Below are 26,586 nucleotides of genomic sequence, written 5' to 3' on the forward strand. Positions count from 1 at the left end.
GAAGTATTGATGAAATTTTAAGGAAAATAACTTGTATATACCTGTTCTAATGATATGGTCCGCCATCTTGGATTTTGGCCAATGACGTCATCAAATTAGCATAAATTATGCATATTTAATGATAAAATTTACATAAATTCATATGGGATGTTATTAATATTAGAAACCATGAGTAACTTGACATAAAACCCATAAAATTCTATTCTTGAAACAAAAATTACTAAATTTAGCAAAAAATGCCTGTCAGAAACCCGTTGACAACTGGGCTGACCGTAACGACATGCTCCTGAACGGCAAGAAAAGCCAGATGCTGCTGATCTGCTTCAGCAGAAACGCTCCAGTACTGCCACCTCTGTCTCTCGGGGGCGAGCTTGTGCCTGTCACCACTGTTGCCAAGGGGCTCGGCTTCATCTTTGACAACAAACTATCCTGGCGCGAACATGTGAAGTCTATGGTGTCAAAGGCCTCGAGCAGGCTCCACTACCTCCGCCTGCTGACAAAACAGGGCATGAGTGTGCAAGATCTTGTCCAGGTGTACCTGAGTCTCATCCGCCCTGTCCTGGAGTATGGCCATGTTCTGTTGGTCGGTTGCAGTGAGGAGCAGGCAGCGAGCATGGAGAGGGTTCAGAGGCGCGCCCTCCGGATCATTTCACGTGGCGGCAGACGTTCTGTACCGACACTGCCGTCCCTGAAGGAGAGGAGAGAGGCCGCTGCTGTGTCTCTTTTCAAGGCCATGCTGAATCCTGAACATCCCCTGCACGACCTGGTTCCTGCCCAGAGACAGTCTGTCACAGGAAGATCGCTGAGGAACAGTCACAACATCACTGTTCCCCATGCAAGAACTAAACGGCTGCAACAGTCCTTCCTGCACTACACCATCAGACTCTATAACAACCTGCCTTGAACCCACACTAGTACTGGACTTTGCATAGCCTGATAAAGCAACTTTGTGGATATATGTTGTAAATAATTTTTTATATGTGTCTATATATGGTTGTTTATATGTATTATTTCTTCTATGTGAATGCTGTTTAATGCTTCTAATAATGTGACAAATTGTACCTAATTCAGGGGGATGCGCTTCTGCTCCCCCTGCTGTTGTACATTTGTTAAATGATGAGCAAATAAATAAAGTTGAAGTTGCCATGGCAACACAAAAAATTATTATCTTATTCCAATGATAGAAAATTGTTGCCAACAATATTTTAGGAAAAGTCACCAAGTTTGGTCATTCTAGCCCTAGCCATTCAGACGCTATGTGACATCAAAGTTGTCGCGGGCACTTTTAGCCCCCCCCGGTCTAGATAGGGTTAAGATACAAATGTCGGTTGGCTTCAGTCTGTCCCAAAGTTTGCAATCCCCATTTTACTAATTTTCATTGAATGACGTTTTAGTAATGGTAAATACTCTAGTTGCCTATACATGTACTTGCCTCTTACAATTGTGTATACTAGTATTTTATCATTGCAGTAAAATTTTTCATCAATGAAAACATTGGTCCATATGACTTCAAATATTTACTGAAAACTTCAACAAACTGGTGCATCTACTTGACAGTATAAACTTATACTTTGTCTAGGATGAGGTTGATTTTGGTGAACTTGAGATCTAGCAATGTGGAATTTTCATCCCATGTCCTATAAAATTTGTACAATGTATGATTGTAACTTAATAAGTGTTCCTCTGCATGTGCCAACAAGTAAAATCTGAGATTTTATACCTCCGGGCTTTTTATTGTATATTTTTATATAGGGTTTTAAACAAAGAATTTATCGAGACCGGACACCCCTCTGTGTAAGGCGTCATATATGTGGACCAGACCGAGAATAGCTTAAACACGCCAAAGGTCAACGGTCGCGATCACTTTCACGCTCAAAGGGGTGTTTTGGGGCTACCAAAAGGCACCATTTTCACGCCCGAAAACACATACTATAGTATACAATAAAAACAAAATAACGTGCATCACCTGCAGCCCAATAGCAAAACATTTACCAAGTCTCAAAAGAATCCGTCCACCCAAACGCGAGAAACAGTTGCGAACATAAAAATCTAATTATATAAATCTCTCACAAAACCCTTCTACGGAAGGATGTCTCCTCCCCCGGAGGTAACTATGACTGATGTGGACAGGGCTTTATGTCACTTTCTTATTCTTGAACAATTTTTATTAGAATGATACTGTTAACAGAAACTAGTACATGTAGTTTATTTTTTGGTATTTTCATGTTATTCTAATTGAATTATAAAATCTACACATTTTGAAACAATGCCAGATTTTATACAGAGTATACTGATGCTGTATTCATTTCACATTGATGCCTGATTTTGTCCAAAGTTTGTTTTGTCTTCTTCTTTCTCCTTCTTCCTTAAAGGCAGTCAGACAGAAGAAGATATCTTATCAGGAAGTCTATCTTATTTCTTGTGTTTTTTTTTTTGCAAAATCATTGCATTGTCCTTTTTCCTTTCCTTTGCTTAACTGTCTTCTGTCGTTACTGTCCATGCCCGTAGCCAGGGGGGGGTCCACTTCTTGGTCCACTTTTTATGTAAAGGTCCACTTTTTGGTCCACTTTTTATGTAAAGGTCCAAGATTTTTCTTGAGAAGATGGACTGGAATCGTAGAAAACTGCTCCCTTTGTCATTGAATAAAAATTTATCTGTGATTTTTTCTTGGAAATCCTCTCAAAAATGCAGGAAATGCTATTTTAGAAGGTTCATTTTTCAAAATTTTCCTGGGGAGCATGCCGCCGGATCCCCCTAGGAACCTCGCATCTTCGGCGCTCGAGGTCCCCTCAAGCAGTGGGAAGAAACCCCCCATTCAAAATCCTGGCTACGGGCATGCTGTCTATGTTGTTTTATTCACTGTATAATGTCAACTTTTATAATTCTACTGGGTACTCTAAGAATGCCACTGTACAGTAAAAAAACTGTTATTGAGGGCTTCTCAAGAATGTTTTAGGCCAATCCGTTAACCAAGAAAAAAATGGTGTGGCCTTAGATATCTAGTGTAAGATTTCTGATGTGTGCATAGTGCATGCATACAGGTACTGCATTTTGAGCATCTCTTTAGATTTACATTTTTATTATCTTTGCCAAGAAGGTCATATTTTTGGTGGTTTTGTGGTCATTTGCATAATGTATGATGAAATGCTAGAATGGCCTTCTTTGTTAGAAAAGACTGTTATTTGGTGGATCAACAAATTTGATTTAAGCAAATGAGGAGCTTATTTGCATAATTGATGAGGGAAACTTAGAATCCGTCAGTCGTAAAGATTAACATTATTTGGCAAATATATGGGATCGTGGACCTAGTTTTTAGATGTGGCTGTCCCCAGAATACCCAGCAGAATCATGAGAGGTGTGTATCATTTCATGTAGGAATTTTGGGTTTTGTAAATTATACGTAAAATATGATTATAATCATATTCTTGTACTGACAGGAATCTATTTTTGTCCTGTTTTTAGGAAGCTCAACAATCCGTTCCAAGAAGCAACTCAGTCAGATTATTGATACCACATTGATGAAGTGTTATCTTCAGGTAAGGATTGAAAAGTGAATCTTGACAAAAAACTTTTCAGCATAAGACAATACATTTTTTTTGTATTACTGGTACATCATAAGGTCACAGCAAGTAATTTTTATGGATGACATCAGCGCACGCATTAATTTTCGCCTGATTTAAAAAAAAAAACAAGAAATTTTGTTGCCTTCTGACAGTGGTCAACAATTGCCGAAAATGGGCAAAGATGTCGTAACATGGATGGTAGATAACTATGAAGAGAAGAGACAAGAAAAGTCTCTGATTTAATGTTTTATTTCTTACTTTGAAGTTTGATGCAGTGATATGTGATGCTGGCTGTGTATATGTGAAGTTCTCACTGAATCAAAACCATTTGTGCAATGATTGAGTCAAAATTTAAAACTGTAGGAACCTTGTTTTTTTTGGCCCATCTTGTTTTTCTCTCGCATTAGATTTGGAGTCTGTGGAAGGTGTCATCCATAAAATTAACTTGCTGTGGCCTAATCAAGTACACAGGCATATATATCAACTGAAAACTGTTGATTCAGAAGTTGCATGGTTAAGTGTATATTCCCTGTCTCAAAGTTGACAGCACTCTTGGCTTAGCCTCTTACTAGTAATGCTCTTAATGTAATCCTTCGCATAACCAATGAGAATGCTTGATTTCAGACTCTATGTCATACGTGTAAGGCCAGCTCATTGGCTAATAGCCTTTAATTGGATTTGTCTCCATCCTTGTGTGACATTTTTTCCCTTCTAGACCAATGATGCCCTGGTAGCCCCCTTACTCAGACTGAAAGACAATAACTGTCATGTGGAAGAAAGTGAGAGAGTCCTCAAGAAACACCAGAAGTACAGCGAACTCATCATACTGTATGAAAAGAAGGGACTCCACAGAAAAGGTAATTACAACATTATGAATGAATGACTTTATTTCAGGTTATCCCCATAGTACAAACATAAAACCACATAAACACTAAACATACAACAATTTATATACATTTTTAAAATACGTATTTCTGAACTGACAGTCAGACCCCAATAGACAATGTAAATAAAGTGTCTTTTTTTACCCACTAGATGTATTTGGGTGTTATACACACAGTCAGTTGCAATTGTCTTGATTTTGTTAATATAAAGTCTAGTCTCGTATATGTATCCACTGGATACCATAAACCTCTATATTGAACAAATTCAAATAGATGCAGCATTAGTAATCTCAGGTATGTCCATTATCCAAGACAGTTGTTCAAGATATTCTTGATTAATAAGGCCTCGATGACACTTTTTATGTGACAGCCTTTGATTATCTCTCAGAATTATGACAGCTGCTGTTAAATGTATGCCAACTTTTTTCTTATAGTAGCAAGTTCAGCTATATTTATGGGTTCACCACACCACGAAGTGGTGTGGTGAAACCATATTGCTTTTTCTGATGTTTCTTCTTCTTCTTCTCCTCCTCCTCCTTCTCCTCCTGCCATTTTTTAAATGGATTCAGCTTCTTCATTTTAGGGCCCAAGGTCCTGAAATTTGGTTGGAGGTACAGTGGGCAAATACCCCTAGGCGTTTTTTAAATTATTGTGATACAGGCTTTTAGAATGGTTTTATTTGAGTTTTTTGGCTGTGTTATAGCAAATGTATTACTGTGTTAGTGTGCCTTGTTTACCACGTTTGGGCATGAGTCATCACAATGGAATGCAGGGCATCAACCAATAGGCATGCAGCTTTCCTCTATTCTTCTTGCTGATTGGCTGTTGGGATTTAACTTGATTAACACCTGCTCAGAGCATTTCCACCAGTGCACATGTACAGAGCATTTCTTGCTGATTGGCTGTTGGGATTTAACTTGATTAACACCTGCACAGATCATTTCCATACTGACAGTATGTCTGTATTCAAGTGTTTTGGTAGGTATTTCAAGCTTTCCTGCTCCAGCATTGGAATGCGGGGCATGGACGTTTTTTTTATTTTGAAAATCAACAGTTTGCATTATGCAATTAAAAATCCTAACCAATAAAGTAGGGAATAGCTATCCAACTGTTGTTTTAGTTGTATTTTACTTCATATTATAGTTATATCAATGTAAATCATTGTTTTCCCTTGTGTTTCTCATTCTTTCCCTGCCATGTCGTAAAATGTGGTGAACCCATCGCTGTATTTGCTCCAAAGCAAATATTGGCCTTTCTAGTTATAACTTGTCACATTAATACCTGGTGTTTTTATGTTATTCAATACCAATAAGGCCATGTTGATTTGATTAATAATATATGGATGACATCTGTGCACGCGTGAATTTTCGTCCATTTCCAAAACCAAAAAAAATGTTTTCGACCATACCGTAAATCGTGCAAAATGAGGGAATGTTGCAAAAAAGGTACTGGACAAGGAAACTAATGCCGTAGAATGCCGAAATCAATTCAGGAAAAGAAGAAAACGTGAAGAAATGAAAATGAAGAGTCTATTATTATTCCTCATACTATATACTCTGCGTGTTTAGTCATTTGTTCAACCTCTATGACCAAGTAGATTTCATAACGAAGGAAACTTTTTTTTTGCCAAACTTTTCTTTATTCACACGCGCGCATCAGTTTTGGGGCTCCCAGAGGATGTCATCCATATTATCAAGTTGAAATCAACATATATAACAATGATCTAATTAAGGGGTAAGTTTGTTTTTACTGAATGTACATATGTTTGAAAGTTAGATTTAACACAGAATGTTGCTGTCTTCTTCAGCCTTGGACTTGTTACTGAGGCAGTCTGGGAAGCCCAACTCCCCACTGAAGGGACATGACAGAACTGTGCAATATCTACAGAGACTAGGTAAGGAACAGTTTCTAGCTCTGGAAGTAATTCCTTATCATTACCATTAACAAATAATTCTGTCTTTTCTTCTGCACTTGTGGCCACGGTAAAGTTGTGAACATATGACATTGTTTAAAATTAATCTACATGTAGTTTCGTGAACACCTCCATTTTTCTCAGACCACAAACTTTTGCTACTGTGAACATATAAAGTGACTTACAGTAACTTTACTCCTGACTTTCCAGGTCCCAACCACTTGGAATTGATATTTGATTTTGCCCTGTGGGTTTTGAAGGCCCACCCTGAAGATGGGCTAAAGGTGAGGCTTATAATTATAATGGTATTATACACATCATCCTCATTGCAATGTGTAATAAAAAAAAAGACATTTGTTTTAGCTGCAAACTTGCTGATGTTTTGAGGTTGACATTTTGACACAAATATACTGGATACTCTAGACAGAGCTGAAAGCATTCACCACTTAACTAAGTCTACAAAAAAAGATCCAAAGATGCCATAATGTCCTTCTGACCATAAAGATGAAGCTAATAGTGTCATTTTCTTCTCTCTGTCTCCTCCCAGATTTTCACAGAAGACATGCCAGAGGTTGAGGCACTTCCCAGGGACAAGATACTGAAGTATCTTGAAGAAAATGTCAAGGATCTTGCCATTCCATACTTGGTAAGGAGAATGTTCCTTTCTTATTACCTTCGTCAAGAAGGTCATGTGTTACAGTGTAGGTACACCATATGTACAGGTAGGGGTCGGCGATTTTTTAATGGTTATAACATGGGGTGTGGGGGATACTGTTACTCTATGTCTTCATGACATTTGGTAGGTTGGTTGGTTTTGGTTGTGTTGGCCAGTGCCTCTGGAATTCCAGCCAGGGAAGCAGTGTTGGGCAGGGCTCCTGGAATTCCAGCCAGGGAAACAGTGTTGAGCAGGGCTGCTGGAATTCCAGCCAGGGAAGCAGTGTTGGGCAGGGCCACTGGAATTCCAGCCAGGGAAGCAGTGTTGGGCAGGGCCGCTGGAATTCCAGCCAGGGAAACAGTGTTGGGCAGGGCCGCTGGAATTCCAGCCAGGGAAGCAGTGTTGGGCAGGGCCACTGGAATTCCAGCCAGGGAAACAGTGTTGGGCAGGGCCGCTGGAATTCCAGCCAGGGAAGCAGTGTTGGGCAGGGCTGCTGGAATTCCAGCCAGGGAAGCAGTGTTGGGCAGGGCTGCTGGAATTCCAGCCAGCTCCATGAGAATATGTTTTTCTCCTAACGATGTTGAATTTTTGTATCTTTTCAGGAACACATCATTTTAAACTGCGAGGATCGAACACCAGAGTTCCACAACAAGCTGGTGAACCTGTACAGAGAAAAGGTGCAGGGACAGCTGAAGGAATACATCGATTCACTACCAGAAGGTAAATACATGTTCAGCACCAAGGACAGGCACACTCACTCACTCCATCTTCAAGGTGGCGATATTATGGACCCTGGTGATAATATGGACACGGATGTTACTGTCTTTGCAGAAAGATTCATATATGTTTATCTCAAAACAAGAGTACACGATTGTATTTACAAGTTTTCCTATTTTTCCATGATGAATTGTAATCTTTGGTAGGAGTCACCTTTTTGTAGTCACAGAAAGAATGTTCAGTTTCAGTTAATGCTTGTATTTTTTGTAAGCTTTCAAGTTAAAACTGACATTCAGGTGTTTTGTACTTGTGTACAGTATGAGTTTTTACATGCACACCCGCGGATCCAGAGGGGGGCGCACCCGGCGCGCGCCCCCCCGTTCGACCGGGCAAAAAAAAATTTTGACGACTGGCCAAACACAAAATCGCAGAAAAAAACATAACACAAAGAATAGAAAGGAAGCCTATGGTTACGACCAGTTCTTCCCGGATACGTCACGGACTGTAGAAGTACATGGCCGGGGCGACGGAGCGCCGCGCACGTGTTAATAATCCAGATTTTACACTATTACTCAGTATTAGCGGGCACGCCCCACCACGCCTAGACTCGATTATTGTTTACTTGTTAACACACTACTGTGAATCCCTAACCTTTGTGCCTCCCATCTATCGTCGATATTAACACGACGTTGCAGTAAAACAAGACTCGGGCGCACGGTAAGAAAATATACTAGGTCACTCACGACCCGAGTGCAAAGACGCCCGGTACTCGTAGGTCATGCCGACGGGATAGTTCGCCAGCCAGCCGCCGATCTCAGTAGAACCCCTGTGTCTCCTAAGGACATCCATGAAGACATGGTCAAGACACTTGGTGATGACTCCCCTTCTTATTCAATTATAAAGAAGTGGGTTACTAGCTATAAGCGCGGCAAGGAGAGAACCAAAGATGATCATATGTGAGGATGCCACAAATCAGCACCATGGACAATCCAGTTGAGGCCATCCATCACATGGTAGTAAATGACAGATGTGAGACTGGCCAACATGTAGCAGGTTCTTTGGCCTGTGTTATGACTCAGTTCACAATGTTTTGTCGAACATCCTGGGGATGAACAAACTGTCTGCATGGCCATATGGTGGGTGCCTCGAATGTTTTCTGAACATCAGAAGTTAAACAGGCTTGACATTTCAAGGAACGAATTCAGTCCAATCCATGCAATTTCCTCAAAACATTTGTCACCCAAGAAGAGCTGGGTTCACCACTTTCAGCCCGAATCAAGACAACAGAGCAAACAATGGATGGAAGAATTTTTTCCGGCACCCCAAGAAGTTTTAGTGAGTTTCGTCCGTTGACAGGGTTTTTGCCTCTGTTTTCTGGGACAGTAAGGGAGTAATCATGATTGACTACATGCAAAGGGGTTAAAGCATCAATGGGGAGTACTATTCAACAGAATTAAGACATTTGAGGGCAACGATTAAAGAGAAAAGGAGAGGAAAGCTCCGAGCTTGCCTGCTGACAATGCACCTGTCCACACAGCACAGGGGTCAGCGACAGCAGCAAACGAATTTGGGTTCGCAGTCTAACCCCACCCTGCCAATTGACCTGACCTAGCACCCTCGGACTTCTACCTGTTCCCTGAACTCAAGTTCCACTTACGTGGTCAACGTTTTGATGGTAATGATGACGTCATCTATGCGGTATAGGCCTATCTGGGGGCTCCAGATGGAACCTTCTTCCACAAGGGGAAAGCAAAGCTGGAACATCACTGGACCAAGTGCATTGTAGTAAGAGAGGAATATATTATGAAATAGTGTAAGAAAAATTTTACTGCCCTGACGTTTTCTAGATGAGGCCGAGAACTTTTTGATCACCCCTCGTAACATGAATATAACATGGTAGTTGTGCCTCAACTGATGGCCAGTTCTAATGCACTTTCGGCTCTAGTTAACACAGAAATCTTTAACAAAGATTATATCCATGTAATGCATGCCATTACAAAGGTTCAGTTGACAGAAATCTTTTTATTTCGTATCACGAAATCTCTTTAAATCCTAAGAAATGCTGCAGGAAAATTCATTTGGAGCGGGACTATACCGTACGAAGTGAAAATGCGGGGTATATGTACACGGCACGGTTTGCTACAATATTTGGGCCTTTGAAATCTTTTGTAGCCCGCCCGGTGGGCGGGGCCAATGCCTGTGCTGAGGGCGTGACGCCGCTCTGTCTGGTCAGGACGTGCCGTCGTCTTGGCAACACGTGGGAACGTCCCAGCGACGAGAAGCTTTCCACCTTTGATTTTGTGACATAAGAAGTAGTTTACGAGATATTTTTTTAACCTTTTCGCTCGTTCCCGTTCAGAATAGTAAGCCTCAGCAGCCCCTCGTTCTTGTTTTGGTTTGCATCAAATTTTAAATTCGGTAGCACAGGCTCACTCCTCCGCAATCAAATTTTTTATAAACTAGCTACGCCCATCTAACTTTTCCGTGGTCCGGCCAGGTTACAGCAGGCAAGGTGGCCCCATTCAATGTGTGTCTTCCGCTGACACCCGGCGCTCCAGAATTTAGTATTGTCCTAAAAATTTGGTAAACTCTTGAAAATGGTAAACACGTGCGCGGCGCTCCGTCGCCACGGCCGTTACTTCACATGTTGTCACATTAGTGTTATCCGTTAGTGTATTTGAGTGCTGCGATGTTGTGACCGCGCGTTCCCCGCGATCGGAAAATGATTTAAGTGATCCGGTCTATAAAGAGGCGGCATTTCCTTTATTTGTATTTGGTTATTTTTTTTTCGCTAACTTAGATGCATCGCGAACTCTTTATTTGCCCCCGGTTCCGTTAAATTTAGTCGTCCAAAACATAGATGCATTTTCAATATTCNATGCAGGTACAGGTAAATCATGTAGGTACAGGTACAGAGCCTTATTGTTGTAAAATAGCTTGATAGCTTTTCAGCACCAAGGAAAGGTCTATGCTACAGGGAGTGGAAAGTTGTTGAATTATATTGAATACCACCAAGAAGTCATTGAATACAAGGCAATAACTGGTACAGTGTGATATTATTGATCTAAAACAGGGTTGTGCACACAGTGTAATGTAAGAGTACCACTACTGATCATGATGGTTACTTGAGTCATCGCCTTCTACACTACATGTATATCTGCACTTTCAAATATTTATGTGTACATTTTGAAGTGGCAAAGTTAGTGTTTGATGATGATTATAAATGAATGGTCATAATATGTACTTTAACTTTTTACATGAAATTTGCATTTCAAGAAGTTACAAGAACAAGGTAGTCCATTGTTTGTTCATAAACAATGTTGTTTTGTTGTTGTTTACCCCAGGCCAGCTGCCGTCCCCAGCCGGTAGAGAGCCGGGTGAGCTGGGAGAAATCCGCTCCAAGCTGCTGTACTTTCTGGAGACGTCCCTGGACTACGTCCCCGAGAAACTTCTGACTTATTTCCCGTTTGATGGTAGGTGTGGTGGTGGTAGAGATGGATCAGGGCAGTATTCTAGCCAGCCTGCATCTTTCTGGAATTTGACGGAATTTTGCCGCTCATGACAAACAAAAACTTTGCCTAATCTGTCATCTGTGATGGACGAAAAATGGTGTGTAAAGTTATTTATGTCATCAAACTAAGCTTAGCCTACCAGCAAAATTTGCCCCTCAAAATGCAGGGAGTAGGGTTTTGGAGGGTCAAAATTCCAAAATTTTCCTACAATTGTTGCATCTAACCCCCGAGGATTGTCACAACTTCAGCAATCAACATGATATATGTTACCTGAAAACAAAATTGTGATGACGGAATTAAATTTCAGGCTGGCTAGAACACTGAGTCAGGGTTTTCTCTCAGCATCTGTCATTCCATCATATGAAGAGATCTTGTTGCTTCAACTGTAAATCTTAAAATACTTTTTGCGCAGGTGCAGTACGTTCTGCCGACATGCTACAGAAAAAGATATTACAGACTGACATATGATGCAGACCTTTTTAACCTTCGTCTGCTTATAAGAAATCTTTACAGTCCTAGAAGTGGAGTGTCAATGTTAAATGTGGCTTTAACTGCATCCAATGCAATTCCATGGTGGCAAAGCTGGATTTTCAAAGTCAATTTTCTGGTCATTCTTCTACATTTAAGATATGTTAGGTTTTATTCGACATTAGGTCTTATCCAACATTTATTTTATTGTTGTTACTCTCTTTATGTAGTTTGCCATACATTGTACCTTGTGCAATTGTCGTGCAATAAAGTTCTTCCTGTAATGTATTATTTTCAATCAAGCCTACCCCATAACATACTGATATCTGTCTGGCAAAAATGTGATGTTGCTGATGGAAAATGGTTGCTTGCTAAATTTGTATCGTATCCTGACTAAAATGGACTCCTCACATAGCTTGTTTCTGGGCTATTTCAAATACATGTACTTCAATTTCAAGTCTGATGGCAAAAATGTGCTAAGAAATCAAACTACATTTTCCTCATCCAGAATATTCTTTGCTTCTCTCTGAAATGACATCGGATGCCTTTAAATTTGTTCTATGCATCTTTTGGACCACTACAGATTAGTTTGGAAGATCAATTAGGTTTCTAGCAAGTCATTGTAACATCTGTGTCCATAATATCACCAGGGTCCATAATATCGCCACCTTGAGAAACAGTGTGCTTAAAGATATTTTTACTGCAACATACCCTAGGTATGTACATTTGGTTGTTGAAGGAGTGCATACCAAAAGTATGTTGCAGTAAAAATTGTCTTTAAGCACAATGTTTCTCAAGGTGGCGATATTATGGACCCTGGTGATATTATGGACACAGATGTTAAACTTGTTCCCGGACCATGTAGGGTTTTTTGAGGAGCGGGCTCTCCTATTGGGTAGACTGGGTCGACATGAACAGGCCATAGCCATCTACACACACGTACTCACCGACAACTGGATGGCACTGGAGTAAGGCACTCTCATTTCAATATTTTGATTGATTGACAATGTCTATATTGTCTAATGATTATTGTTTATGCATGATATTACTGTCATGTTGTTGTCTAGCATTCATTCTATTTTTTTAATAATAATATGCTAAACGCATAAAAACATTAACATTTAAAACTTTTTTACCCTAATATACAATTCAATACAATACAATACACTATGCAAGTACACGTGGCTAGTACAGTTCTATCTGCATGTGGTACAACATTATAAACAATACATTGACATTGTGTATTGATAATTGTAGTGTATTTTATTGTATTACATGAGGGTAACCAAGTTTAAAAGGGCTTTGAGTCTTGTTTTCTTGTGTGGGAAGATGTTTTATCTACTAGAGATTGCTTGAATGTCTACTGTAAGATTATTTGAACTTAACTGTAAGATTCAACTTTCCTTTTTCCTCAGGTACTGTGCAAGGAATTATGACAGACACAAAGAGGGCAATAAGGATGTGAGTAAAATTACTTTTTCTTATTATTATTGTTTCAAAATAATGTAAAGAAAAAGTTTCTGTTTTGTCAGATAGGCAAACCTATCACAAACCAGCTGTAATACAAATTGTCTATTACTAGTATATTATCATTCTATGGCAACACCAATTGAATTTGTTGCATCTCCGATTTAAAAAAAAAATCTTTAACTGGAAAAAAACAATGAAAAAGTCAGAGAACCAAACTAATGAATGTGTCCCAAAATTTTGGATGGGGGATGATGAGCAACACAGGTGCTTGCATTCTCAGGGAAATTCTGATTTTCAAACTTTCAATAATGCATTTTCCCACATTTTGAGAGGCGACCACCCTTCCCCAAAAATTTGCCTCTAAGAAAATGCCAGACTATATCATCACACAATAATTTTCAAAATTTGCATGTAGAAATGTATTCCGCGGTCAAAGCCCTCCTCACATTTTGCTTTGAAAGGCGTGTTTTCTCATGATGTGGGAATGACATCCAAGGTACCAGCCCGACCGCGGGTTGGATCACACGACAGCCAAAGAGAGATCCAACCCGCGGTCGGGCTGGTACCTCGGATGATACAATATACACTGTGTTGTGTACTATATAATTATACATCTCTCCCGTATGTTCTGAAGGTTTATGTGTATTTACTGAGGATGTACCTGAGTCCACCCGACCCACACAACCTGGGGGTCATGTCTGGAGCGGTCAACCCCCAGCCCAATGTCCAGGCTGCACTGGACATCCTGATGGAGCATTCCAGCAAGATCGACACTGCAAAGGTGGGTTCTCCAACATAGATGACAGATTCTTTAAGCCTCGGTCACAACCCGCCGTATGTGCTTTTTGTCCGTACGTTTTTTGGGAGGCTATGTCTGCTACGTTTTCTCTGAAAACGGTTGCACAAGTGGTAAGTGAGTTGTACGTGCTTACAACGTACGATCTCTGTGCAATTGCAACTTTACCGTAAGGAGGCCGTACTCACACATGCTTCTTCTGCACGGCACGTACGGGCACGCGCATCGCTCGTACTCGCACACACGGGTGGTGAATCCGCAGAACGCACATAGAAAAAGTTTTACATTCACTTAAAGTTCTACGGCGTGTCTGCGTGCTCCCAAATCCTTAGGATTCCGCACAGAAGCAGTACTCACCACGCACGGATGCCCTGCGTTTGCCAACGTTTTTGCACGTAAACAGCACGCAGAAGCACGTACGGTGGGTTGTGACCGTAGCTTTATTGACAACAAGAAATACAGGGACTTTTGTATGGTCTTCTACAACTAAAGATCTAACAAAGCTAAATACATGTATGGATGACTTCATCCTAAGTACAGAATATGTATGTGGCAAATTATGTACAGAATAAATATCAGTGATAACAATAAAGGTTTAACTATTCTCTAACATGTAGTCTCTAAGATTGAAACATTCTTTAATGTATTTTCCTATTTGAATACTGAATACCTATTTGAATAATGTATTTTCCTATTTGAATACTGAGTATTGGTCATCTCTCCTGAGAATGTAATGGAATTTTTCTATAGAATCTAACGTATTGAAATCGGAAGTGACATACATGTAGTGTATCAGTATAGCCGGTATAACCACCCCTGGCATGATAACACCAGCTTTGCAGGCATGCAGCGCAGTGGCAGCTGGCTATATTACACTGAACGACTTGTTACACTTACATGTAGCCTTTGCACGTCCAACAAAGATTGGTTAAAGCTATTTAGTGGTGATGCCCCTACTGTACTTGATCCCATCGAGTTCCACTGTATAACAAGAGTTCCTAGATCTCATACCTCCGTGAAATATGGGCTTGCTTTGTCCTCATTAATTATGCAAATAACCTCTACATTAACATAATATATGCATACGAATGCAAACCATTAAGTAACTTACACATGTTACGAGGTATAAAATCCCCATCATTCACCAATAAGGATTCACAGAATTCACAAAATTAGGTCATCATTTGCATAATTGGTATCTGTTGATGTTCCGCCTACCACAGATTAAATAGATTACATGTATAGCAGTACCATTATATGAAACACTGTAATTATAGAATTTCCTCATTAATTATGCAAATTAAATCCTCATTTGCATAATTTGCATTTAATCATGTACAACTGTCTCTCAGGTACCTACACACCAAAAATGATGAAAATACGTTATTCCAATCTGGACTTATTGGCTTTGAAAGTTTTTACCAGAAACTAACCTGCAGTTCCAAAACAAGCTGCTAGGGGGACCAAACTTACACCACTTATTCCTGACAGAAAAAGCTATCTGTCACCAAAAAGTCAAGACCATAGCTTGTTCAGGACAAAAGATACAAAAACCGGAAGTTCTGCTACAGTACCAAGGTCATCCGCCAGGAGGCCCATACTTGACCTTGACCTTTGTCTTTCCAAGACTTACCATCATACCAAATATCATCACAATCCATAAAGGCGTTCTGAAGTTATGCTGACTACAAAGTTGCGGAAACACACACAGACAGACAGACAGACACACACACAGACATACAGACAGACGCGCCAAAAACAATACCTCCATTTTTCATGGAGGTAGTTACTTGCTTTAGCTTTATATAGGACAGGAGATAGCATTTTATCCACAGATGTGCTCAATCTTTTATTACAATGTTACAATTTGTACTTCATTACTATGTTGCCAGATGGCGCTCTTAACTAATCTGTTGCCTCCATCCACCATTACACCACAGATTCTATAAGTACATCAAAGTGGCACAGTTGATATGAGTTTGAAGTTCATACAGAAACTGCAAGAGGCACTTTTGATTCCATACAGTCACGCAGTCTTTTTCTTGGCCCCATAGAATCTTTTACAGCATAATCGTGGTATTATATAAAGTTCAGCCTAGTCCACAGATACATGCGGCGTGGTTATCAAATCTACATGTATTTTAGCTGCAGAGGCTCTCTGTTTTTTGCAGGAGAGGATAAAAGTGACTTAGCCAATAAAACAGATTTTCACATAAAATTTGTCAGAATCCATCTGTACATGTAACGTTACATGTTACAGGTACAAAAAATCATGCAAGCCGAGATTCTTTTTATTGCAAATTACGACTGGAAATTAAAAACCTGCGTGCCTTTTCTGTCCACATGGATATGTTTGTATCTAGTTTGAAAGTTGACATACATATGTGTATGTAGCTTTCTTTTCTCACATACAATTGTTATTTGCTTTGCCGAATCGTTACTAATTGCTTTAGTAACGTTAGCCCTGAGACAGCGATATTGGCAGTGAACTTGCAACTCAAGTGGTGTCCAATTCCCCCAGCGGAACAGCAGCTGAACTTGTTTCTATTGATTGAAGCGTCTGGAAGAAAGTACCGAATCAAAAACAGTGGCATCAATATTGGAGGTCCTGACAGGAAAATCTTGTTAAGAAGCCATTCTATTTACTCTGTTGGAGATCTAGAGGGATGATGGGGGGAGGAACCAAGAAGAATGGGGGGGGGGGTAGGATGTGATGAATTTGATGCATTTTGTTCAAATTTTGAATTTCTTTTCCTTTTTTAATGCCCACGATCATCAATTTGCTCTTGTTGTTGTACTAATTCTTTTGTGTATATTTATTTCTTTTTTACATTTTTCTCAACAAAGCAACAAAGCAAAATTTAACACTGGTCGCTGTGCACTTCGTACAATGTACATACACACGTACTGTAATTCTTGATTTGATTTGATTTGATTTATTGAAATTGCAACAGTGCAATAAACGTGGGACACAGGCAGCTGTTGCTGGTGTTGTGTCCCACACATAGAATCAAATACAGGACAGACAATACTCATTTTCACTCAAGTTAAGTGGGGAACGCCTTTATCAAGGTCACAAGAATGGTTGTATCTAAGGACTCGAACTCGGGACCTCTTGGTTCCGAGTTTAGCACTCTGCCAGTTGCGCCACACGACCCCACAACTTTTGAAATGTTTGTGGTGTTTTTGCTTTTATCAAACTTTAACACCACCACAAAATATGATTTCCAATATACAAAAAGAAAAGAATTTAAAGTATTCATTGATTGTCTGAAACCCATCAACAAATGGTGTTCATTCCAATGTTATTCTTTTGTCTGGACCACTCCAGAACATGAAAACATTTTGCCCCTTCCCTAAAGAGGCTCTGTGTGTGTACAGGAATTACAGTTTGACTAAGATTGATCGTCCATGTTCTAGAGCTTGTTTTGCTGGGAGACATGGATGGTACAGTGGGGGTGATCAGGGCACACCAAATGTGGTATGAAATTAACAGAATTACGTTTTACTTTGTGTCAAAGGGGAAAGTCAGGTTTTGTGGTGTTTGAAGTTTGTGTTTGGACCAATTCTGTAGTACACCATGGAAAAATGATTCCTCAGTGGAAAGGTTACTGTGAACATGTCAAGATTTACAGTATTAAATCCTGAATAGGAATTTACAATGTTCATATTTTTACTGTATGAGGGAGGGACATGTAACAAATTATATTGTACTAGGCAACATTTTAGGAAGATAAGCCAACCGCGTATTTTTTACTAATTAAAAAAATGATAATAATGAAATTATTCTCATCAATAAATGAAAATAAAAGATCTCCTTCATTCATATTTTGTGTTCCATTGACTAAATGTTATTTATTTATTTATATATTATTTATTAGCACTCATCGCTTTGTTCCAATGCAAACTTAACTGAAGTGACAGAAAAAGATTCACCCCTGATGTCTTCCACCTGCTGCTATGTTGACCGTAATCTTTAGGCCTCTGATAGGGCTCGAAGTTCATTTTTGGGAATACACACTGTACAAATGTAGGTGCACTGGTGCACCCAACCTAAAAAATTGGGTGCACAAAAAAAATTTGGGATGCACCATATAAGTAGAATGCCAGCAAAAACTAGTTATGTTTCATTTCTGAATAAATGTAGTATAATAATGATATAGTTATTTTATTGACCCTTATATATAGATATTAAGAATATGCTGTATAATACTATACATTTAACATCTTTACATACATAAACCTACGGAATTATTTGGGTGCACTGGTGCATCAACAGAAAAATATTGGGTGCACAGCTCCAAATTTGGGCGTACTAAGGTGCACATGCACCCAGTATTTCCAGCCCTGCCTCTGTGGTACCCTGAGTCAATCCTCTCAACCCCCCACTGGTGCCCCTGATAAAGTGGTTACATTAGGGATGACTTCACCAGGCCTGGTCTTCATTGTTCACCACCCAGTGTAATAGACTAGGGAGTATTAGCTTACTATGATACATCTTTTTCTTGGCTCTTGGATAGAGGTGGTAAATTTCCTTGAACCTCAAGGGACACAGCTTTTTTTCTTAAGAAAAGGCCACACCAATTTTATTTCTTGGTTAACGGATTTTTGTAAAGAAACAATGTAAAAAAATAAATAAATAAAAATAGACCTAGGCATTCTATTATGGCCCAAAATGGTACGATAGGAGCCATGAAATCAACACACCAGGCTGGTTCAAAATTCAAACAATAAATTTTGAACTTTTAATACGCCACTGCATTGAAAGATGGAATAACTGTAACAACTAGGAAGAAAGGGACTGTTTTCAACTGTTCAGGGCAAAATATGAGCATTTTGCAGTTGATTCTGAATTTTTTTTTTGCAAATCAGAAAGAAATGAAGCGAGCGAATCCGTGAACCAAGAAATTAAATTGGTGTGGCCAAAGGACTGAAATGAAACTTTATTTTTCAGTGCTTTAAAAAGAAAGAATATACAGATCTGAAACAACCAGCAACCATATAGAACCAATAAGAATATAGAATAATATAAGAATCAAAGCATATTTTTGTGAAGAATTAGGAGTTTAACAGTATTTGTGGCCAAGATATACTCTGATCACATCATAATAGCTGTTGACATCTGATATTTCACAGAGGAGACATGTAGCCCCCTTCCTTTGATGACCAGAAACAATCTGTCTTGCCATTGACAAAGACAATGTAATCTGCACAGGAAGTTATGAATGATTAAGAGTCCCGGCTTTGTTACTGCATGTTTGTACATCATACAGTCCTACATGTAGTGTCGGTCATCTTTCAGTCCTTGTATTGTCCTTAATATGTTATGATTTACACTAAGAATACCTATAAGCTACCTTGTCATTGTCTTGAACGGTATGATTTTTTAATACCACCAAACACAATTATCATCGCAGGATTTTGAATGTGGGGGTTCTTCCTACTGCTTGAGGAGACCTCGAGCGCCGAAGGCGCGAGGTTCCTAGGGGGGTCCAGGGGCATGCTCCCCCGGAAAATTTCGAAAAATGAACCTTCTAAAAATGGCATTTCGTGCATTTTTGAGAGGATTTCCAAGAAAAAATCAGAGATAAATTTTATTCAATGAATCTACGATTCCAGTCCATCTTTTCAAGAAAAATCTTGGACCTTTAATAAAAAGTGGACCAAAAAGTGGACCTTTACATAAAAAGTGGACCTAAACGTGGACCTTTGAGCCTTGTGTGGGGGTTCTTCCGAACCCCGACACTTTTGTACCAAGAGTTCCATGATTTTGTACCTTCCAAAAATGATTTTCAGACAGCAATTCTAGCTCTTTCTCATATATTATGCAAGTAAGACCCAGATTTGCATGATTTTTACCTTCGCCAAGAAGGTTATGTTTTCGTAGGCGTTCGTGTGTGTGTGTCTGTCTGTCTGTCTGTAAACACGATAACTTGAGAAGGCTTAAATGGATTGACTTCATATTTGGTAGGTGGGTAGGTCTTGATGAGACCTCAAAATGATTAGATTTTGGGCCCCCTAGCGGCTTCTTGTGGTACTGCAGCTGAACTTCCGGTTTTGATATCTCGTGATCTAGATGTGCTAGGGTCACGAAATTTGGATGGTAGGTAGGTCTTGTGCTGGGGAAGAAGTGACATAGGTTTGGGCCCCCCTAGCGCCTTGCTCGGGTACTGCAGGGGCATTTCTTTGAAAATATTCATAAGAGGATAACTCAAGAACCGGTGGACGGATCGTCGTGATTTTTGGTATGTAGGTAGCTTACGTGACGCTTGACATAATTATGCGACAATTATGCAAATCTGGATGTAATTTGCATAATTAATGAGGAAATTCTATAAATCAGCTGCATTACATTATAGGACTATTTAAGCTTGTGACATATGCAATTGAGAGCGAGAGAAACACAGGCAGATATTGATTATGTAAATTAACACTTAATTTGCATAATTAATGAGAAAATGTTATACTTCCATAATGGTAATTGCCTGGAATTTCACACTTGGGGTATTTGAAAGTTAAGTGAAGGAGAACATCATTAAACATAACTTATTCAAATAAGGACCTCATTTGCATAATTTATGAGGAAATGATAGAATGGCTTTCTTTGTTAAAGATAAAGCTGTATTTTGATGGTGAATATGATCAACTGACATAATTCATGCAAATAAGGATCCTATTTGCATAATCAGGAGGAATAATCTTTACTTTGTCAGTCATAAAAATTAACATCATTTGGCGAAGGTATGAGATCGTGGGACTCTAGTTTGTAGGTACAGTTTAAATGTTGTTTGTACAGTATTTTCTTGTGAATGCTGGATCTTGGAAAACCCCATATCTGTACCCCGCATCATATTTGTACAATTTGCAAAGCTATTACATGTACAATATACGTACATGCACATGAAAAATGAAACCTGCACACAGGTGGTCCCACAACATAACACCTCAGAAAATCCCATCAGACAAATGCTATGGGAAAAGATCAAATGGGAAAATGTCATATTAAGGAAGTAGAGAGTAAATGTCAAGGGGTAATGTATCATAAAAACATCTCATACAGTTTGGTTTATGTAACATTTTGCATCTAACAGAGATTATACAAGAGATTATTATGTAACAGTTACAAATGTACAAAATGTACACCCTTGTATTATACTGTAAATCTTGAAATGTTTGTGTTTGTTTGTTTGTTTTTTTATTTGGGATCAGGCCGATTCAGACTGTTGTCAACTCAGACCAGTCAGCTCAGACCAACGCCATTAACAGCGGTTATAGGGTTAGGGTTAGGGATAAGGCCAACACCAATGACAATTCTTAGGGTTATGGTTAGGGTTAGAAGTCTCACTATTGACAATTGTTACTCTGTTAAGGTCAGTGACATCTGATGAAGTATTGTGGTCAGTTGTCATGATAGGACTATGAAACACATGACAGTGTACATGTATGTAACCGAGATAGAGAGGAATATTCATAGATATAAATTATGCAAATCGGGATCTAATTTACCTAATTGATAAGAAATTTCTATAATTTTATAAGGGCTAACCTTTTATCTTTTTTATGCCCACATACATCATCATCAATTTTGGGTCATGTCCATGTGGCCTTAAGGCAGTTTACAGGTTATACACTTGATACAAACAAACAGCAAAACAACAAACAAACAAACAGAACATCTTGGTGTCCCCCTCTCCAGGCGTTGGCCATGCTGCCCTCGGGTACTCAGATTAAAGACATCTGCAGTTTTCTGGAGAACGTTCTTGAGGAGAAGGCCATGCAGAAGAGAAACATGCAGGTGCTGAAGAGTCTACTGTATGCCGAACACTTACAGGTGAGGAGTCGTAGAAAAAAAAAAACAAGAATTCAGGGCTCGAAATACTGGGTGCAAACTAAGGTCCAATATTGGAGCTGTGCACCCATTTTTTTTCAGTGAACCCAAATTTTTTTGTACATATTTTTGAACATATCAAATGTATAATGGTATGCAGGATATTCTTGGCATCTAAGTGTCAGAAAATAATAAAATCTTCATTGTAGTACTTTTGAAGTTTGCTCCCATTTTAGATTCAAGCTCAAAAGAGGAGCAGTAAGATCTGTAATTAGGTAATTGTTTTATAAGGTGCACCCCAAAAAAATTTTATGCACCTAATTTTTTAGGTTGGGTGCACCAGTGCACCTATTCCCGAAAATGAATTTCGAGCCCTGAGAATGATACGTCGATGAAGGTTTGACATCCAGGTAATAAGATACGCCAAAGCCAAAAAGCAGTTACTTAAGCAACTAGATATGATTTTCCAAAATCATATCCAGTTGTTGAGTGACTGCTTTTTTTTTTGCATAAAGAATATTGACATGTACATTCACCATGAATATTTGTTGACAGCATAACTAAATTGGGGATGGATCATGATTACTGTTACAGTACTATATTTAGTATGTTAGTACATGAATGTTCATGTATCAGAAAGTTTCCTCTAGCATCTTTCTATGGTACTGCAGCAGAATTTCTGTTCATTGGTACTTCCTGATCTGGACATGCTAACATATGCAATAAAGCTGATTCATGATAACAACATTTTACAAATAAATAATTAATTTTACAAATCCATTCAACTGAATTATGGTTACTACATTTGTATAACAGTACTACAAAATGTGTAGTACTACATAGCCACATCAAGAAAGAAGTTTTGGGCTGAATACAAGTTTTGGGTTTTACATTGACTGAGTTTAAAATCCCAAGAAATTTTGTTATGTATTCAGCTTTAAAATACTTTTAATGCTTAAGTTTCTAAAGTGGTTTTCTTTTACTGTTAACATAATATCACATGGGCCTTTCATGCTTTGGGCAACAACAGTCATAATACCACACATTTCTAGCCGTTTCCATGTCTTAATATAGATTTAATCACAACATAATTATGCACAAGACATGATATGTCTGGCCACCATTCACACATTTGCCATCAGTGAAGGAACATCACGTAGCAAACAGTTTTACAGTGAACTTGATAAACCCCTTGGTTACCCAAGCATGTTTCTCATTACCCCCATGCACACTCACGCACCTGTAGTGGTTATGGGAGAATGTTCCATACTTTCTGGGGTGTGACCCCATTTATTTCTAACAGCCAACCAGAATAGAAATACCCCATTTATCGTTTATTCCACAAAATGCCCATGCATTAGTTGCATTATCGCAGACCTTCAAGTACTAGGTGATGAAGAAGAATAAAATAATAAATGATAAAAGAGAAATTTTATATATTATGATGATAGACAGTCAACATTCTATTTAAAATTTTTTTTTTTTTTTTTTTTTTATTTTTTCATCAATAAACATACAACATACAATTAAGTGAACCATCCCATTACTTAATAATAATAATAATGATGAAATAATAACAGATCAAAATAATAATGATCATAATAACTTGACTCATAACTGATCATGATAACTAATCAAAAAATAACTGATCAGAATAACAATAATAATCATAGTAATGACAATAATAATGGAAATGATCATAACTGATCATAATAATAACGATAATCATAATAATCAATGATCATATATTTCATATCATAATTCAAATGATAATATTGATAATGAAAACACTCAAGAACATAAGGTACCCCATTTGCCACGATGCTTCTGCAGATTTCCCCTTCTTGCGGCAATAGAATATTCTACTGTATGAAAGAAATTTACATAATTAAGAAAAGATTGAAAAGTAACATGGTTGGCCTTTCTGCTTCTATAAATGCATCTTTTAGCTAATAAAATTACAAGGTTACCTATAACAGGGGCTTCTAAATTTAAGTTACCAAAAATGACATTAAAAGAATTAAGCTGTAGTCTTTGTCCAGTCTGTTGATGAAACCATATTTGAATTTTATCCCAAAAAGAAACTAAATGTGGACACTCCCAAAAGACATGCAGGTAGGTTTCTTCTTCCTCATGGCAAAATGAACATAATGGACTGTCTATACATTTCCAGATGTACAATAACCTATTTGTTGGTAAAAATTTATGGACAATTTTATATTGAAAAAATCTTGTTGTCGGATCAATGGTACAATATATAATAGAAGTGTAGACTAGTCTCCAGGGGATTGGGATATCAAAGAGGTACAGCCATGACATCTGAACATTATGCGAACAATCTATCAAATTATAGGAACTTAAAAGAATTTATACATGCTTTTATTTATCTTAATTTTTCTAAGCCAGGTATTATCACATTGGGTAGGTATACAAACTAAAAGGGATGAAGAACCAAGCAAAGTAGATTTCCATTTTGGGGGGATTGCAGTATATAGCTGCAAATACTGCATGTGGCTACAAACATTATCATATTTAATACAAAATTCATCATATGACATGAGGGAACCATCTAAATTTAAAACATCATTTACAAACAGAATTCTTCTATTTAGAAAAGCATTTGAAAAGAAAGGTTTTCCACCAATAAGGATATAAGAATTCATACATAAAAGCTGTTGTCTAATCTCAGCTGGAGTTGTGGGGGCCTTATGTTGATATTTATACCAAGCATATACAATATCATATAAGAAAGAATTTAGTTTCAGGTACTGTAAGCTATCCAACTGGAGAAAAGGAAATAATGTATATCCAACAGAAAGATATGTACTTAAAGACCAGGAGGTAAACCAATCAGGATTAAAATATAATTTTGGCATCCACGAAGCTTTGATGGAGAGGGAGAAGGCATATAAGTTAATTAAATTCAAACCACCATTTTCAATTGAGTTGTAAATTGTTTTCCTACTGACCCTTTCTGGACCCCCATTCCAAATAAAGGAAAATATTTTTCTCTCATATATTTTAAAAAAGGATTTACTTGGGGAGGGGAGCACCTGGAAAAGATTAGTAAACTGGGAAACAATCAAACAATTTATGACAGTAATTTTTCCAAACAAAGATAAACTTTTGCTTTTCCAGGGGAATAATAATCTATCTAATTTTGCTAAACGGGGTTGAAAGTTGCAGTTAATAATGGACCCCAAATCCCTAGGTATATGTATGCCTAAAAGGTCTACCTCCCCATCTACCCATTGAATAGGTAGCTGGGAAGGTAGTTTAAAATTCGTGTTTTTTAAAGAACCAATTTTAAGTATCTTACACTTGTCAAAATTTAAAGATAAACCCGAAAGATGGGAAAAACTTTGTAAATCATCAATAAGGCCACACCTATTTATTTTCTTGGTTAACGGATTTTTGTACAAAAAAATGGAGCGGGCGGGCGAAAAAAAAATAAAAATAAAAATTTGATACTACCTGCCATACAGCCATGTACTGTGAAATCCAGACTGCTTATTAAGTTACGAAAATACTGGGAAAGAAACAAAAGACAAGAGAGGATGTACTGTATTGTGTTTTATTTGCTATCCACACCATTGGGTTGATAATCTTTTTCGTACACGAGCAGAAAACAAGTTTTAGCATGTTACTTCCAAGTTCCACCATCATCATATGTACTCTAAAACAGGACACGAATGTTAACTCTCACAAGCAATTTCATAGTCACAACAACTTTAAAGGGGACAAAATTTATTCAATTTTACATGTACTGTACCTAGATTCTGCCTTGATCCAAAGTTCCAGCTTTCTCAAACAATTTAAGCTTCCGCCGCAAATTTTGTCCACCATGCAGAACAAAACAAATGACTGAGCCAACATGGTTCCAGAACATCGCATCTGATTGGTCAGAAAGTAAAACAATCCACGATTGGCTACTTTACGTCGTGTGACTATGTGTGCAGGAGCGCCTCTAGCGACATTGGTATCAACTGCAGCAATTTCATTGGGGTCTCCCTGTTCAGGGTATTGCCGGCCTGTGGGGTCTAAACTATGACGTTTTTTATTTTTATTTTCATTCGGCAAAAAAAGCAAGCGGCGAATCCGTTAACCAAGGAAATAAATTGGTGTGGCCTAAGGGCATTAAAGCATGCTAATTTGGGAGCAAAGGGGAAATTACTATCATCAGCATATTGAGAAATTTTACAGTGCCTTCCATGAACAGATAAACCAGTCAACTTTTGATTGCTGCGTATCTTAATGGCCAACAGTTCTACAACAATAATAAATAAATAGGGGCTTAGAGGACAACCTTGTCTAACACCACGATATAAAGTGAAAGAATTTGATAAATAGCCATTGTTTGACACAACGCTCGTAATATTAGAGTACAAAGTTTTAACCCAAGCTATAAACTTGGGGCCAAAGTTGAAAAATTCTAATGCTTTAACCATGAAATCCCACCTCACTGAATCAAATGCTTTCTGATAGTCAGCAATAAAAACTAGACCTGGTTTATCTTCATTTTCATAATGATCAATTAAATCTAATATACGTCTAATATTATCTCCAATAAATCTTCCTTTAATAAATCCTGTTTGATCATTATGAATAATGTCAGAGATAACAGATTTTACACGCAAAGCCAAACATTTAGAAATAATTCTTGTATCGCAACATAATAATGTGAGGGGCCTCCAATTATTCAAAAGTGTAGGATCTTTGTATTCCCCGTTGCTCCCTTGTTTTAGTAATAAAGAAATTATTCCTTGTCTTTGTGTATCTGA

The 26,586-nt window shown here is 38.3% G+C and overlaps 1 protein-coding gene across 2 annotated transcripts in view; it reads left to right on the forward strand.

Annotated features, from left to right (window-relative positions):
- The window catches only part of LOC109474764 (vam6/Vps39-like protein), a 74,353-nt gene that overhangs the window by 21,373 nt on the left and 26,394 nt on the right, over positions 1–26,586 (forward strand). Inside the window, exons 15-26 of one of the 2 annotated variants that reach the window (XM_019775125.1) lie at positions 2,373–2,402; positions 3,463–3,536; positions 4,279–4,420; positions 6,255–6,341; positions 6,570–6,643; positions 6,907–7,005; positions 7,617–7,734; positions 11,076–11,204; positions 12,577–12,679; positions 13,127–13,172; positions 13,816–13,962; positions 21,674–21,808. In XM_019775125.1, coding sequence (XP_019630684.1) covers positions 2,373–2,402; positions 3,463–3,536; positions 4,279–4,420; positions 6,255–6,341; positions 6,570–6,643; positions 6,907–7,005; positions 7,617–7,734; positions 11,076–11,204; positions 12,577–12,679; positions 13,127–13,172; positions 13,816–13,962; positions 21,674–21,808 — 1,184 coding nt within the window. The remainder of the gene's footprint in view (positions 1–2,372; positions 2,403–3,462; positions 3,537–4,278; positions 4,421–6,254; positions 6,342–6,569; positions 6,644–6,906; positions 7,006–7,616; positions 7,735–11,075; positions 11,205–12,576; positions 12,680–13,126; positions 13,173–13,815; positions 13,963–21,673; positions 21,809–26,586) is intronic. The other variant, XM_019775126.1, reaches the window with a different exon arrangement.

The sequence above is a fragment of the Branchiostoma belcheri genome, unplaced genomic scaffold (assembly GCF_001625305.1).
Source record: "Branchiostoma belcheri isolate BF01 breed outbred unplaced genomic scaffold, Haploidv18h27 scaffold317, whole genome shotgun sequence".
Classification (NCBI taxonomy): domain Eukaryota; kingdom Metazoa; phylum Chordata; class Leptocardii; order Amphioxiformes; family Branchiostomatidae; genus Branchiostoma; species Branchiostoma belcheri.